Raw genomic sequence first — 17,543 nt, forward strand, 5'->3', positions numbered from 1 at the left:
ATTATGCGATACAAGCTTCGAGAATTTATAGTAATATAACCTTTATTGTAATGGCGTATTAGTGTTATGACTCATTGCGTTAGAAACAGATTCTCGGTTACTTACGACTTCTCGGAGATTAGACGCAAGTGAGCCCAGCGCATCACAGGCGACTGTCCAATGGTTTCTGTCATTCAATTGTATTGAATAAACATTCATCAATATCTTAAAATGGCATTTTATAAATAATAAATAATACTAACACATGAAAAGTGATATCCCATCTTTCTTGGAGTGTTTAGTAGATTTTTTTTACAATTTTTAACTAGGCACATTGGCATTTTGTAACACAATAATAACGGTGGAGTCAAAACCTGACAGTCAGAAATTTTGTATGGGCAGACCCAGCGGTGTCGCCAGACCGCTTGCAAGCAGAATGTTCATTTGAGCGTAGGATACCGATATTAAAATATGAATTTCGCCATCCGGCAGACCCAACACAAAGTGAGTGTCATTTTATTTTCTAGATGCTTCGTCCATATTAATGTCATTGGTACTACTTGTTATACATTATTGAGGGATAATTTTGTAACTTATATAGGCCTCCATAATAAAAACACAATTTCATTTTAAAATCAATATTAAATATATTTAAATTATAATACGTATTGCATAAAGAAGTATATTTGGAAAATCATTATTATGAATATCTCATTTTTTTAAATTATTATGAATGAATATTATTATGCGAAAGTAAGTTTCATTTATTATTATCTGCATTTTCAGTTATGTCATTGTGCCAAATACTGGATTGTGTCGACAGATACTTGGCCCGTACTCCATGTAATCTTTTTTAGTGTGAGATACTTGGTAGAATTCCGGCTGAAATCAATCAACAACAATGTATTATATTGAGGAATACAAAAATTTTAAACATGAGATGGATGCACAAGCCGAGTCGAATTTCAAACAGAACTGAGTTTTGTAATAGTAATAATGACTCATAAAATTCAGTGCGGTGTGAAATTGCACTCTATTATGTGCTTATCTGGTGACTTACCAAAATTTTTACATCCATCAAAAATAGTTTTTATGTATACAGCATATTATTAAAAAATTCAAAACTTTGGTCTGGCAAAAATAATGATGACAAATATATTCTAATTATTAAATGTTTGAGTTGAAATTCTTCATTCTAAGTTATTAAATATGTAAAATAATCATTCCTGAATGCGAAAGAAAAACAGAGATAGGTAAAAATCATTGTTTTTTCTGGTCAAGAGAAGATTTAAGCATGGCACAACTTTGCAACTTCTATGTTTCTTCTTCATGCAGAAACTAAAATCTGACGAACTGGTTGGTGATGGAACTCATAAACTGGCCAGTGACTGATGCTTCGCACATGGCGATACTGAAACCTAATAATCTCATAACCTCAAACTGTCAAACCCATTACCTTTCTTACTTCATTCCAAGCTTTTCCGTAATATCTTTACGGGAATATTCTGACAGCCTGTAATTATATTGGCAGGAGTATTTCTCAACATCTGCCACATATTTTAAATTATAAATCGGTTCGCTCATCTTTAATTTTGATGTCTTCACTTTTTATTGCTTGTTAGTTCAGTTCAGTGCTACCAATTTTGGTAAGAAAATATGATTTTTAATCGAATTTACTGATATTTGTACCACTGTTTTATGGGTGACTGTAAACTGAGAGACTGAGAGACTAGCATGTCGTGTCGCTTCTGTTTTCGGTAGCGGATGTTTTGAAACTGAGAGATTCCAGTCTTGCTGTCAGTGAGCCACCATTGAAAAACATTAGCTAGATACTGGAGTTTCAGTCACGTCCTTTTTGAGTATTCACGTGAGTGGATGGCCAAAGTTACTAATTCAGTGGCGGTAATCCGATCTGTTCCTTTTCTCCATTATGTAATCCTTTTAATTATCATTTTCACACTTTCTTTTGCACACAGATATTGTTATTTTAATTATATCCAAGTATCATTAAACGGTTAGAAAATTGTGAGTATGTAATTTAATAAATGGTTCTCTTACAATTCTGCCCAGATACTTATTGAAACTTGTTAAATTGATTGTTTACACTTTTTGACATATATTATTCTACAGGCCACCAGTAAATCAATTGTACAATTAACTGTCACCCATCCGTTACTCCTTGAAGTAGCATGGCATGACTACCCTCACAAGTTGTGATCCGTGCAAGCTAATATAGAATGAAACTGTTTATTAATTAAATTGTACTTACTGTAGAACCCAGCATGCTTCCACCAAACCAGACTGCATAACGCTGCATATGATGAGAAACTACTTGTACATCAATCGGTGTTGGCTAAAAATATTAATAATCTCATTAATAACCTTGCTTTGAATCTGGAACACAGGATTAGGGATCAATGAAAGAGTTTGGACTAATATAGAGAGTGCATATCACACTCTATGTTTATATAACATTATAGAAAAATTAATAATCTCTGCTTTGACAATATTAAATGGACTACATTCTTGTAAATAAAAAATTGTGCCCCACTTAAGTAGCCTGGTTTTTTTTTTTTGTGATTTTACAGAGGCTTTGACTGCGACTCGCTGTCATATCGCCTCTTCTCTTCTAGAAGGGGATCCGTCGATCAGATCCTCACTCCTATTCTGTTAAATAACTTTACAATTTTGCCTAGCTCTTCCGTCTTACCCACCGCCAGGACACCCTTCAATTCGTCGACATTCTCATAGATATCTGCAATTCGCAGCTGTACTCTGTGAATTTCATATTTGGGGCATTGCAGTGCTATATGTACAATGTCCTCTAAAACATGACATTCATCGCAGAGCTGCGATTCGCTTCTTCTCATGAGGACATCAAATCTTTTGCCCATGGTGTGCCCTGTTCTTAGCCTCAGTATCAACTTAAGCTCATTCCTCGTCAAAGAAGACTCTACAAACCAGGGCACCTCTCGTGGTGATGGTAGAATCGACTTACTCCATTTCCCCTTTTCTAATGATGCCCTATGGTGAAAATCTATCCACACACTATGGCACATTTTCTTTATAGCCTCATACCAGTCCAGGTTTTCTGGTATCCACTGATATGGTACCCCTGAATGGCCGGCTTCCTTTGCCAGATCATTTGCCCTTTCATTTCCCTCAATGCCCATGTGCGATGGGATCCATTGAAGGCATAGATCTCCTCCTCTATTTTTCTTGGCGTCGATCTGGTCAAGGATGTGGTATGCTATGGTTTTACCGTTATGTGAGCGAGTTGCTGCGGCAAGATGTTGTAAAGCACTTTTGGAGTCTGTTAAAATGACAGCGGATTGCGCCGAGAAATCATCGCTTAAAGTGTATTTAATTGCTTCATTATTTGTATTGTATCATTATTGGTATTGCTGGGTTTAGCTTCCAGCTCTTGATTATACCTACTTCTGGTATCACAAGAGCTGCTCCTGCTCTATTCTGATCTTTGGATCCATCTGTATAAAGATGGCTCCATCCTGCGTACCTCTCTATCAGCATTTTTTTGACACGCTCTCTTGCTTTATCGGATACTATGCTCCGTTTTGGTTTGTCTATTCCTTTGACATCTAGTTGGATAACAGAGCTGAGGTCGTAGGTACCAACTGGCCTCCTCAGCGAATACATACCTAGGCATTTTGTATTTAATACCTCCCAACTTTCTGTGGCTTTAAGGATTCCTACCAGTAGTGGGAGCTTTCTTTTCTCATAGTATGTATTGCTTTCAACGAGCTCGTATAGGAGTTTCACCTTTGCCAATATGGGGTTATCTATTATAGATTTCCACTTCATCCATGTCTTGGTAGCCAGTGCCCATCTCCTGACATTCAGTGGAGGTACGCTGAGTTCCGCTTGTAGCACGTGAATGGGCGTTGTCCTGATAAATCCTCCACATATTCTTAATGCTTTGGACTGGATGCGGTCTAGCCTCACCGAATTAGTTTCGGCAGCGGAGTGGTAAAACATGCTCCCGTAATCTAATCGGCTTCTAATGAATGCCGTGTATAACCTTCTCATATGAATGGGGTGTACGCCCCACCCACCTCCCGCCAGTACTTTGAGTATGTTCAGAGGTTGTGTCAGGCTATTCGTGCAATGACTAATATGATGCTTCCACGTTAGTCTATAGTCCAGGTTCATACCTAAAAATTTATAAGTGTCTACTCTTTCTATTATAGTGCTCTTGCCTCTGGCAAAAAGTACCACCTTAGTTTTGTTGGGAGCTACTTTGAGGCCTCGAGTTTCCAATAATAATTTCATTTCGTCAAGACTCTTCTGCATTAACCTTTGACATTCATCTACTCTTTTTCCCGAAGTAGCCTGGTTAGATAATGCTTTTTGTGATTTTATATGATTGTTTATATAAATAGTGATGTTTATTACATAACACACTTAGGCTTGAAACACAAATCCAAGGCATTTTTATGTATATGTGGCCCTGGCTAGCAAATCCCAGAGCACAAGTGCGAGGCACAAGGGCGCCGATCGGAGCCGCGCGGCCACTTATATTCGGTGCCGCTGTATCCGATCAGAGCCACCTGTGTAGTAATCACGAAAATGTCATTCTTTCACTGGCACTACCATTGAGTGGTTTATTTCTTATCTGGCATCATAGTTGAATCGATATCTCAGGCCGTAAAAAAAACCATAAAAACAAAACTGCGTAACATAATATTTTGGAGTATTTTACAAGGGCTGACATCCACAAAACCCACTTGAATGTTTTCAATGTGTAGGTACTGTGAAAAATTTTATAATTTACGACTTGTTATAACATAACTTGTTTATAACAAATACTGTTCAAGTTCACAGTGCCGGCCGGCTCCGAGTGGTGACATTATATTATGCTGACATATGTACATGTTATCGACTAATAAAAAATATTATGAATATAGCCATTATTATTTTCATCTACCTTGACCTAATTTTTACGTTTTTGTGAATTGGCACATGGGGTCAATTCTATATTATATTGGGCAGCAGCAAACCTGTTAACATCCTTGAAATTTATTTGTCAGACCATAAATTTCATCTTCTTTGCCACCATGAAGATGAGCTAGTTGGATAGACATCCTTCGAGAATGGTTCAGTTTCAACACAAAACTCATTCAAAATAGGTGCATTAAAAGGACAATATCTAAATGGAGAGGAACCAGAAGACAAATGCCTTCTGATTATACATAGTTTCCAGTTTATCTGAATCAATATTTTATGTACGTAATATAAAATTAATATAACAAAAAAATTACCGTTATTCTGCCCTCTGACAGGATTTCCGAAGTTCTCAAGCGCATGTCTACAGTGCGTTTGATATCCCTTTGCAATCTTCGCCCAAAATCTTTAAACATTGTAGATCCTCCAGAGAGGACAATGTTTTTGTAGAGGCCTCGTCGGACGTCTATTGGGCAATTCTGGATGACATCGTCAACCATTTCATTGAGAGGTGTGGTAAAATCAGGGTTAGAGAACTCTGGATGAAAAAATATCTCCGGACCTGAAACAAATAAAATAACTTGATATTGTTAAGAAATATTAGTATGTATATATCTATTTTATTGATCAAGACTGCAATCAAACAATTATTATTGATACCTAGAATAGGAACTTTCAGACTTGGACGGATGTGTATCACACACTGAGTTCTTTTATATAAAGTTCTACCTTTCTATTTCCAACTGTTCCAGCCAATTCCATCCAAAATACCATCCTAGCCCCATCCGTACAAACGTTATCGAATAACCCACTTCCAACAATTCATCACATATAGGTGAAGTGGTTAGATGGGAGAAGTGGAGTAGTGTGGTGAGGTGCGGGTAGAGCATGCGTCTTGATCCAACCATTGTGTATCTCATTGATTTGAAAAACAAATCGAATCAGTATATTTCTTCAATCTATATATATATATATTTCACGCAGACTAAGTTGAGAACCATCACTATTATGTATAACTATATAATCATGGAATTGACAATATACAGGTTAGCCTTTCACCAACCAATTGTGTATTTCTATAAACCATGTAATTTTAACATGCAATCGAATCCGCTCCCACGCTTACGGGTGATCTATTAACTATTCCGCTATAATTTCCGTAATGTGCATTCTATTATTTGATTCAGTGATTCACAGCCAGATTTCGCGGAATCCTGGGGCTCCATGAACTGTACCAGGGGCTCCGTGAGAATTAATAATTAATTCGTTAAAACGTTCTCGCTATCTCAGCATTAGCTAGTTGGGCTAGTGACTTGCCAATGAGCCCACTCACTCCCAAAATATAATATTCTGGTACATATTGTCAAACATATCATTACAATAACACATAACTGTTTAATGAAAAACAGGTTATCTTACCAAGGAATCGTTCATAACCCACATCCACAGTAAATGGGTTTTTTGTTATGGCATTTACTCCCGTGTATTTATTAATCCATTTGTCAGGATCAGCATCATATTTGGCAAATTCTTTGGCAATGTCAGGACAAATATAGCAATTCCTGAAAAGAAAATGTACATATTATTTATTATGGGTCAGTGCATATATATGGCGTGTCTTTTCGCAAAAATCACTAAGCAGAGAATTATTATTATTTTATGAACACCTGCGAGATGAAGCCGATCAGAAAACAGGGCTGTCAAAATAATATTAAGCATTCATATTTTTTAAATGTTAATTTCATCATGGTTTTTAATCAAACCTGTGCAAGTACGTACTGATAACTTGGGTGGATTTTGTAGCAAACATACTATTGATATATATACGGGTATATTATTATTATAACCCAATTCAAATTGAACATAGGTTGATACTCAAATACTATTATAGTATGTTTATGATTTCGAGAAAATAATACGATGGTATAATTAATCCATATCAATTATTTGAAAACATTACATTCGCACTTTGCACAAAATTACAAACACATTCGAAGTTTGCCGCACACGTACAGACCACGTGATATTTGTTTACGCAAAATCGTCGCTTTTCAAAATGGCGAATTTGATTACCAGATTTTACTGCGATGAATCAGTATGTTCCTTTTTGTCTTTTTTTATTCGTAGGTTTGTTTACTATGTACACCGAGAAATTTCCATTTATAAACTCGGAAACGATTTTTACAGAAGAGTTTTGGAATATAATGCAACCAAAACTGGAAAAAAATTCTATCATGGGTGTTGACTTCCTGAATTAGCTAACCCCAGGTCCATGCCACTACGTGAACCACAGTGGATATTAAGCCATTTCCACACTGGCAACAAATTGCTGGCAACCTCATTAAATTTTACGATACTTACCATAATTGCTTAAGAAATTTTACAATAATTATCGTAAAATCTAACAAGGTTGCCAGCAAATTAACTTGTTGCCAGTGTGGACCCGGCATTAGATGCACAAAACTTAAATAATATATATTATAAATAAAAATTTTAAATTATAAATATATATTATGATTTATGTCTTCGACAGCCCTGATGAAATAAATGTGAAATATGAGTAGATCAGTCACAGAGCAAATTTATTAACACAAACAACTTTGACATGACCTTTTTATATTAACTAGTAGACCAGATATTATGGACCACATGTTAAAAAATCATATTTTCAATTCTCAAGGCCAATTCTGTAGAACGTCCTCTTAATCCACAACTAGTATAATTTCATAATTTTAACTAGCAGCATAACTCAAAGTCTATGTTGAAGAAATACTCAAATATTATATAAGTATGACAAAGCTATCTGAGATTCAATATTATTATTGCAGTATATTTAATTGTTCACTAATGAATACTAATATTGATTTTTATTAATTTGAAATCTACTTTAAATAAGCTTATAATTTCATATACGTAATAAACAAACCTTTCCTTGATGGCTTTTGCAGTTTCAAGACTTTGTTCTGGAGGAATGCCCACTTCTCTTTCTCGGAGTAATGACTGGATGAATGATGTTATGTTTCTCCCAGCAATTGGAATGTGTTTGATACAGGAACCTATGACGTAGCCCTCTGCCTGAGAATTTTTTATTACACCACATCAATCACTTCACAAAATAGTACCAATTAGGTGAATATAATATGCAACACAAAATAAAAAAAAACAACTTTGCAATATCAATAAAGTATATAGATAAATAAACACAAACATTTTTCATAATATCGCCATAGCAAATTCAATATTAAGTTTTAACAAATTACACATTCAGATTATGGGAATCATCTTTCAACGTCTTCAAGCTCTATGTACTTATATAATATAAACAAATAAGGCATCTATCTTGGTGGGAAATTTTAAAAACTATAATTATTATATATATTATGTTCCAATATCAAATACTGGAAGTGTATTAAAATCAACTTTACATTATGGTTTTACTATCAAAAGTGTTAAGTCAGAGCCATCTTGTTTTCAAAATGACCAAGTCATTGGAGCCTATCAAATTGCAACACTTGAATCAGCTGACTTAATATCTTTCAGTAATTTGCCGTATGTAAATTAAATTGAAAATGAGTGCCTGCATATTTCTTATATGCGTTATTCAAACTGATTTTCTGATGATACTAGGCATCTTTAGTTGAATTTTATTTTTTCAAGTTATTATTTACAGTACCTACCTATACGAAACTGTAAAGCTAGAAAAAAAAACATAAAATTCCATGAAAAAAAAGCTAAACCAACTTTTTGACCAAAAAAAAGTGAAATTGACTTGACCGTGTTTGATAATAAACGCCTCAAATAATTAACTATAATACAAAAGTTTACATTATAATCCTCTGCCAAATCTGAAGATTTTAATAAAATGAATAACCATTAGCAAACTGGAGATCAAAAATTGTTTAGTGGTCCTATGTATAATACTAATCAAAATAAGATCTCTACTGACCAAATTTTGATATCTTTACCAAAACTACATACAAAAGAGCCTGCAAATGTCAACAGAACGGCAACTTGTAATGGCAATAATGATAACATTTTTTTATGATAAAAACGATTCTACAATTTAGAAGGAATATAATATTATATTTTTTATACACAAAATGTTTAGGTATTGGTTTATTAAATACATATTATTTAGTACATAGCAATTATACAACTAATGCGATATTGCAGGTATAGCCAACAGGTCAACAGTGAAAAAACTTTCGGTACTTCGTAGGCATATTTATAATTTGTGCGACATTGTATTAATTATTCATTTTTATGGAGAAGGGTTTAAGGAAAACAGCTTGCAATTTCAACTCTCGCTTCTGCCACTGACTACCTCTGACTCCTGTCCCCTGAATATCGCCATATTATGTGTTCCAAGTAGTCACACAAACGTTCAGTTTAATTATTCACTAACTGTCTCTGCGCAAACTTGGGAAAACAACTTAATATGTGTTCGGATATTGCGGTCTAAACAAACACTTGAGAGTAAATACAAACTGAGGGGATTCACATATTTGATACAAGTATGATTTGAAAAACCAATGAACGATGGCCGAGCGGCTACGCTTATAATGTCGTCAGTCCTGGATTGAAATCCCAGGTCTGGTAGAAAATTACATATTATTTTTCGACATGTGTTTGGACCCAGAGTATGGACCTAATAGGTAGAGCAAGTGACCAACATTAATTTCTTGTGATACAAAAATCTGTTAAAAAAAACTTCTTCATGAGGCGGCATGAACAATGTGCACAGTGCTATTATGAACGTACTGCAACATAATATTTCACTAAGATTTTCGTTAACATTGACTTGAGAATATTATTTCATCAAAAGAATCAGCTTATTGTATTTTTATTCTATTCCAAAAAAACAATTTTATTGTGGTATTAACACATCGACTCTTATTATTTATACGATTATTCCTGGCTTAAACTTGAAATGACATTCTTCAGAATGATTGCAATCCAGCCGACAATATAAGTTATATTCCCACTCATTTTAGTATTTTTGAGGGATACTTAAATGTATTAGGCGCCAGTGAAAATCATTTTAAAACGCTCGGGCAATTTTACATTCTGATAACATTTACATATAATAAAAGTAGAAATTGTGCGTATATTTTTTTAAATCCATCATTGTTTTTAAAACATGTAAAATAGTAGTCAGCTCGCTGTGTAAAGATACCAATTAACATTAGGTTGAATATAAGTTATATTTATCTAACTTCATATTATGTACCATTCTTTCATGATTTTCTAATATTGTAATAGAAATATAAAATCGAATTAACCAAACACTTTGTTTTTAAATCATTATAGAAATATCACTAACTTTGTATATCACCATGTTAGGTATGTACGATATCTTTTCATACGAATATTTGAGTTATCTTAGTGACACTCCCTGTTGATTGATTTATTGAATCAATACTAGAGTAAGTTAATGCCAAAATATATTATACAAACAAACAAAAAGTATTGTTCGTTTAATCAAAAGCTCAAAATGCTATTTTTCTATTTTGACAACTTTTCGCAGCAAGCTGACGATATACGCAATAACTTACAACTGGAATGATGTGGGTGACCCCATCTCCACTGTCCACTACAATCCCAGTGAAAATACATTTGCTGGTTGTGCGGGATTTCCAAGAGGCTGCTAAAGCCAGGACAGCCTGCACGGCAATGTAAAGTCCAGGTACGTTGAATGACTCGAACATGATCTCTAAAATATGCCATAAAATAATTAGCATGAAAAGTATTGACGTATTATAATAGAACCATCATATCTTGGCTATGATTTTATAGTGCTGTATGCAGTGTTACAGTCTATAGCGGGGGTCAGGGTGTAGATTTCTTCCTGAAAGTGCGGGGGGTCCGTACTTACCCAGATCCCCATTATGACATTTGTAGCCAAGATATAACGGTAAAGCTGCTATAAATAGATGGAAATATATTTTACGGCAATCATTGTTTTTGTTATTATGGTGAATATTATGTATTTTATCTTCAAATTGAGATTTTCAGTTGTGTAGCATTTTTAAAATTCAGTGTAAAGGGGTTATTGACATGATATCAACTGTAGAAAGGAAAAAGGGCGTAACCCTCAGTTTTTCAAAATGTTTTATTGCGTAATATCTTTGTACACGGCTAAATACACATAGTGTCCAAAGGATGTAAGCTGCAAATGCCAATGCATTATCTAAATTTAGCTATCGTGGGAAAAACAACTTAACCCATTGAAGACAGATTAAAATGAGAAAAATTTTGGACCAACAGCCAGATTTAATTTTGTAGTCAATTTTACAAGAGTTTACTGAAACAGCTACAACTTTTATATTATATGATTAATTTTAATTTTTATTCAAAACTTGTGTAAGTATTGAAACAATTCAATTTAAATTCATCTTTTTAAATAAGTAGGTAAATTTGTAGGGTTTCAAGAAATATCTAAATGTAAAAAATAAAACATTTTTACCAAGGACAAGCGACGTCAAATTGACGCCAATTGTCCAGAATCACTTGGTCAACAGCGGCACCATATTGGCACCGATTGTCTCCAATGGGTTAACCATCATTTATGTTTTTTTTTTTTTAATGAACTCAATAATTAACATCAGATTAGGCATATAAAAACAAAATTATTAATTATCATGCACTTCAAGGTTATGTCTACTTTGTATTTTAACTTTGACCGAAAACAATAACAAACGCGTTTTTGTGCCTCCTGTAAAATTTGATTTGTGTGGATTACGCCATTTTTCCTTTCCACGTCGATATAGTGAATGAAAACATCAATCAATAAATAAGTTCCAGATTGTTTTCTAATGACATTTAGAATAATCCATCACGCACACCACATAAAAATTCTTAAATGTAATTTCCAAAGCTTAATTGTTTTATTTGGATTTAGCATTGAAATCATGTCACCATTTGAAGTATCTATTTATTTTTTGCTTCTATCACAATATTTTTTTTATTATAAATATCCAACATGATAGCTGATAGTTAGCTATCAAAATCAATGGTAGACACTGTCTGTCACGCAAGCGAATGATAGTATAAGTGTCTCACATCCTGTCTATGAGGCACAGTTAATCAAAACGGAAACAGAATTTTGTAAACTGTTAATTTTTTGAAACTCATCTCTCTTTTCCGTACCATAAAATCTCCAGGATGCAAATTTCAATTTCATACATACAATTTACATTCATAACTGTCGCTCTGTTTTTTTCTAACCACAGTCGATATATCGTACTATCCATTTTAATCATGCATCAAAGAAAAAATCTTATTACAAAAACAACAAAAATAAATCTCTCCTCAATATGCATAATATGCGATAAGATTTTTAATGCAACACCAATCTTTAACAAACACCGCTGGTAGAATGCAAAATCTGTACAACAAAATAGAGCTTGTAGACATCTTAATAATGTATTATATATTGATGAAAACTGCCTGTTGGTCGGATGTAAAAGATTATAATAAACATTCGAAACTTTCAGAACAAACTGTGTTACTAATACTATTTTTGTATAGAAACTAATCTTTCGCATTTCTCTAAAGTGTGGTACTAATCACCAATGGTCATACAAATATTAATTACAATTGCTAATCCAATAATTTCATACTAATTTCTCACATTATAATTTCATTACTGAATGGAATAATACATAAATGCACGCTCATTCATGGTAATAATAATTGCCTTCGAGGTTTCAAAAATTCTCATTTATAAATTCAGTTAATATCAATGTAAATAATTGCCTATGAGTGTGGGCCTACGGGACCCGGGTTCAGAACTCGGGTATGACAAAAAAATTCACATGCTATTTTTTAATGTGTGAGTATTGACCTAATAGGTTAAGCAATAGTTTCTCAACCGGTGATCAGCGAACATTTTTGGGCCGCAATAATTTTCTGCAGTTCAAAAATAGTAAGTATCCATTTTTAAAAGCTTATGACTTAGCTAGTACATAGGACAATTTTATTTAAAATACTCCGTTTCACCTGTCATTTCATAAATAGGTATAGATTCTGGGCACGGTGCCGGTCTCTGTTGTAATACAAGAGTGTAATAATGCAACATGATATTGACCTGCGATATATTCCCTATTCTCTGGTGTATTGAGTGGAGGTTCAGTCAACAAGAAAAAATGGTCCTCGGGTTCAGCTCGGAGATATTTGAAGATACATTGCTCCATAAACCTTTCCATCAAATCCCAATCCTCGACTAGACCATGGCGAACAGGATACTGTAGAAGAAAAAATGTGCAGACTTTAACAAGACAACAATAATGGTTAAATTACATGAACAGTTAAATATTTATATTACTTGCGATTTTCACAATCGGTTGTTTTTGTACATGGTTTCAGCTTTTACAAGGTCTAAGAAGAAGTCTATTAGGTAGACCTTGTGGATAATTAAAAAGTGTGTAACTGGACACGAGGGCGGCTCTCATGGTCTGGGCTCCCAGCCAGGGGCTCCGAGTTAGATTCACGGTGACCTTACCATATTTATTTGTGATTTTCTCAAAGCCTGAATGTATACGTGATAATTTCACTTCTAATATTACACTATTGACATTGGGCCTCATACCCTGTAGTAAGATTTAAAAAATATACACTGTACAGCAGGGGTTCCCAACCCCGTGCACCATGGCGCCCGCGGAACGATTCGTATGTGCCCGCCACTATTCGACAGAGACAGAATTTTCACGCTAGCCTGACACACGCAGAAAACCCGAAGTGAACGAACGCCACCAACTGAGCCGATGAACGCTAAAAATTATGATGAACTAGCTGACTCTTGCTGGCTGATTGATTTGGGATTTCTCACAGACATCATGGAAAAATTGAATTCTTTAAATTTGGAGTTGCAGGGGACAGACAAAAACATATCTGAAATGATAAGCTCTGTAAAGTCATTTAAAGCTAAATTGGATTTGTTGATATCACATCTGCAGATCAATTCTCTCGTGCATTTCCCACATATGAATAAAATGCTAGGTAACAATGAATTAAACGGGTCATTATTTATTAAGCATCTTCAAGTGTTAAAAAAACAATTTGAAGAGAGATTTTTGCAGTTTACAGATATCGAGCCAATTGTTTCCTTCTGTATCAATCATTTTACTTGCCAAATAAATGTAATGGAAATGGCCGCATGTATTGCAGATTTTGTTCAAGGTAAGACAGAAGAACTAGAGTTAGAAATTTTGGAGCTTAAGAATGATATTTTGCTTAAATCCTTAATATCAGAGGACTTTTGGAATACAGTGGACAAAGAAAAGTTCCCATTTTTGAAAAAAGCGGCATATAAAATTGAATCATTTTTCGGTTCGACATATTTATGCAAATCATTGTTTTCAAACATGAACTTAATAAAATCAAGATATAGATCTCGACTCACCGATGAGCATCTTTATGATTGTTTGCTAACAGGATTATCGTCATACTCTCCTAATTATGAGGCACTGACCAATGATATGCAATGCCAAAGATCACATTGACATATTGATATTCTATTTTTTTATAAAATGTTTTCTTTGTATTTGTGTTTTTTCTTTACGTTTTGTAAATACATTTCTCTGTGTGTATGCAATTTGAATAATATTTTTATTATTTTGAAACATTTTTGTTTATTATTTATTAATAAATTATGAATATAAGAAAATAAATTATGGGAAAATGAGAAGTTATGGAAGGAGTTTGTCGATTAAAAATAGGTGGTGCCCGCCACCCTACCGATATTTTAGAATGTGCTCTAGAGTACAAAAAGGTTGGGAACCCCTGCTTTACAGGGTTAAACTCCTGGTATGAATTTCACATTTGTCATTTGTAGCCTGTCAAATATTTCATGTCTCTTGTGACATATCATTAAACCATTTCTCCACCGCACAACTCAAAAATATTGTAATTGTAAAAAGTGATTCAGAGAGGCTGTTACATGTTGCAAAGTTACTGTTTGGTGCGGTTTTTGGGCTGAGAGCCATACTTTTAGGAAAATGAAAATAGAGCGACCGCTACAATCAATGACGTCTGCTATAGGCAAATAATAACTGACTTTGTGGCCGGAATCGGAAGATTTCGATTTGGAAAACATGCAATTCCAACATGGTAGGGCCACACGCCACACAGCTCATGAAACACTGGCTTTATTGCGTGAAAAGTTCAATGGCCATTTAATTTCGAGACATAGTGACTTTAATTGGCGATCAAGAACATGTAATTTCACACCGTTGGATCTCTTTTTGTGGGATTACATGAAAGGAAGTGTCTGTCCCAATAATCCGCAAACTCTTGACGCGCTTAAGGACAATATACGTAACTCTATGGCCAAGATGGAGCTCAAAATGTGAAAATGTCATTGAAAATTGGCGTAAGCAGATCGTGAACTGCAAGTCCTGGGGAGGCCATTTAAATGATATTTTGTTCCACATGTAATTGCATAGACCGAATAGCACTCCATGGACACACTCCACAAATTTTACTTTTGAGACTAGTCTGGAATAAAAAGTACTTTATGTGCTTGGTAAATAAGAACTTCAAATCACAGTGGAACCCTGACGATATTAATAGGGACGACAGGCTACATTTAAATAAAAGGTGACATCTTAATGAGCCCAAGTGTGCGGTTAGCAGTGTAGCAGGACTGAAAAACAATTGATAAGCTCCGTATGATACCAATACTTTCTAAATTAATGTAGTTTTGCACATCATAAATTATGAATCTTGTTTCTTACCTTAACTGAATAGCCAGTGGCGTCAAAAGCCTCGTCCCCAATGAAGAAGTCAAGATCCTCGACCCCCTTAGCTGAGCGTCGAGACGACTGATCTCCAACTTTTGCCGATTCCTTAATAGCTATCGACGACGGGATGATAAATTGAGGTTCCTTGTTTCCGGCAAACCCCAATTTTGTGTAACTAAACAGAAATGGTAGGTATAAATTAAATTATTTTGACTGATAAGGCTGCGGCATTTTTAATATTAAGATATCTTACCCAGTCCCCACATCTATCACACATGCTGGTAACCTGTCAGACATGGTGACAAGCTAGATCCTCACAAATAATCCTCTTAAATAAAATATAACTAATCTTTTAGTGAAAATCGATTTATAACAAATTATTATCCGATATCTACCACCACGCCTTCTATGTGTCAGCTAGCAGTTCCAATCAGTTCAGTGTTGGCAGATAGATACGTATTATAAATTGCCAAAATGGTGCCATTATTGCCATTCTTCTGAAAATTATTGTCTACAGACCTACAAACTTATCTGGAAAATGAGGTGGTAGAGCCACTGTCGAAAACTACCCAATCACAACTTGTAAGTGGCAAAACCTGTCATTCGAATGACGTTTTTCAATATGGCGTCCTATGGTAGTTCGTAGTTTTATTTTTGGCCATTCTCCAGATAAGTTTGTAGGTCTACACACTAAAGCCAGGAGATCGAGCTTACAAGGTACACTAGCGTGTAGGTCATGAAGTCAAATCGTGACACGAACTGTAAACTTCGATTGTAGTGGTAGTTATTTCTCAAACCTCGAATGCAATATGGATATTTTTTGGTAGAAAATAATAATTGTTTTATATTAAATTAAATGGTAATACCTACCTACTTGGTAGGTAACTAATCTTTACGAAATATGTAATCGAAATAATCTTCATATTACGTTAACCAGAGATTAATATTTTATCAACACTATCGTGATGGTAGGTACGGTGATAGTAACTCGCGATTCAGTGTCACGGCCTAAATATAGTTAGCTCTAGGAGCTGTGAAAGCCAATAAACAAACCACCTTGCTTAAAAACGCGAAACAGCTTAAAAATAAGTATTGTAGGTACCTACCTACATATCATAAGATTGAAGACCGTCTAACTTTTTTTATCAAACCTCACACAATCAATATAACGGTCAGATAGGTATTTAGATCTGAAAAATGAAAGGAGTTTTACCTACCAATAAAACTCTTATTATTCATGTTGACTTTGAAGTCCTTGAGATAGGGTTTGCTTTTTCTTCTTCGCGTGAGGTTATATTCTACTAATTTAGGTATTTTCCTTTTTCTTGTCGTTGGTCATTCCTCCCTTTTTATTTACTGGTCATACCCGCGCGTCTATTTTATATGTAGGAAGTTTGGGACCCCTTTGTCTTCATTATGATATGGCTCAAGGAACCAGGTAGAAGTTACCTGGACTTCAAAGTCAACATGAATAATAAGAGTTTTATTAGCAGGTAAAACTCCTTTCATTATTCGAATTTGACTTTGAAGTCCTTGAGATATCTGTTTGTTATCACCTGGTGTTGGGTATGCCAAATTCCTGTATGTGACAATGATTCATTGACGAGGTATAGACCATCGTGACTATCAATGTATATGGTTGAATAGAGAAGTTAATGGGTTCTTTTCCCCTTCTGATGGTGGTGTATCCATCGTTCTCTGGTAGTTGTGAAATGTCGACTCACTACGCCAGTTACCTCTCTTTAATATATCATCTATTGGGTATATTTACAGTGCGGACACTGCCTGGTGGTTCATGTACCCCTGCTCCCAACAGTACCGACCTTATCCAATTCCCTTTAACTGTCCTGGTGTTTGGTT

At 34.7% G+C, this 17,543-nt stretch overlaps 1 protein-coding gene across 1 annotated transcript; it reads right to left on the bottom strand.

The window, feature by feature from the left end:
• Positions 1-611: 611 nt before the first annotated feature.
• Positions 612-16,098, bottom strand: Arp3 (Actin-related protein 3). The gene is made up of 9 exons (XM_085941364.1): positions 15,937-16,098; positions 15,678-15,858; positions 13,031-13,187; positions 10,497-10,654; positions 7,868-8,016; positions 6,361-6,503; positions 5,259-5,503; positions 2,249-2,332; positions 612-861 (listed from the first exon to the last, which is right to left on the bottom strand). Exons 1-9 carry the CDS (start codon positions 15,978-15,980, stop codon positions 766-768), a joined length of 1,257 nt encoding a protein of 418 aa, XP_085797490.1. The 5' UTR covers positions 15,981-16,098; the 3' UTR covers positions 612-765.
• Between the last annotated feature and the right edge of the window lie 1,445 nt (positions 16,099-17,543).

Source organism: Rhyacophila brunnea, unplaced genomic scaffold (assembly GCF_057557595.1).
Source record: "Rhyacophila brunnea isolate RB1 unplaced genomic scaffold, BYU_Rbru_1.0 scaffold_1, whole genome shotgun sequence".
Classification (NCBI taxonomy): domain Eukaryota; kingdom Metazoa; phylum Arthropoda; class Insecta; order Trichoptera; family Rhyacophilidae; genus Rhyacophila; species Rhyacophila brunnea.

What these genes read in the sequence shown, in the direction of transcription:
- Arp3 (XM_085941364.1), bottom strand. Translation starts at nt 15,980, where the DNA reads ATGTCTGACAGGTTACCAGCATGTGTGATAGATGTGGGGACTGG. An exon ending in TCACCCACATCATTCCAGTT is followed by an intron (nt 8,017 to 10,496) that starts GTAAGTTATTGC and finishes AAAAATTCTCAG; the next exon opens with GCAGAGGGCTACGTCATAGG. An exon ending in GGGTTATGAACGATTCCTTG is followed by an intron (nt 5,504 to 6,360) that starts GTAAGATAACCT and finishes TATTTGTTTCAG; the next exon opens with GTCCGGAGATATTTTTTCAT.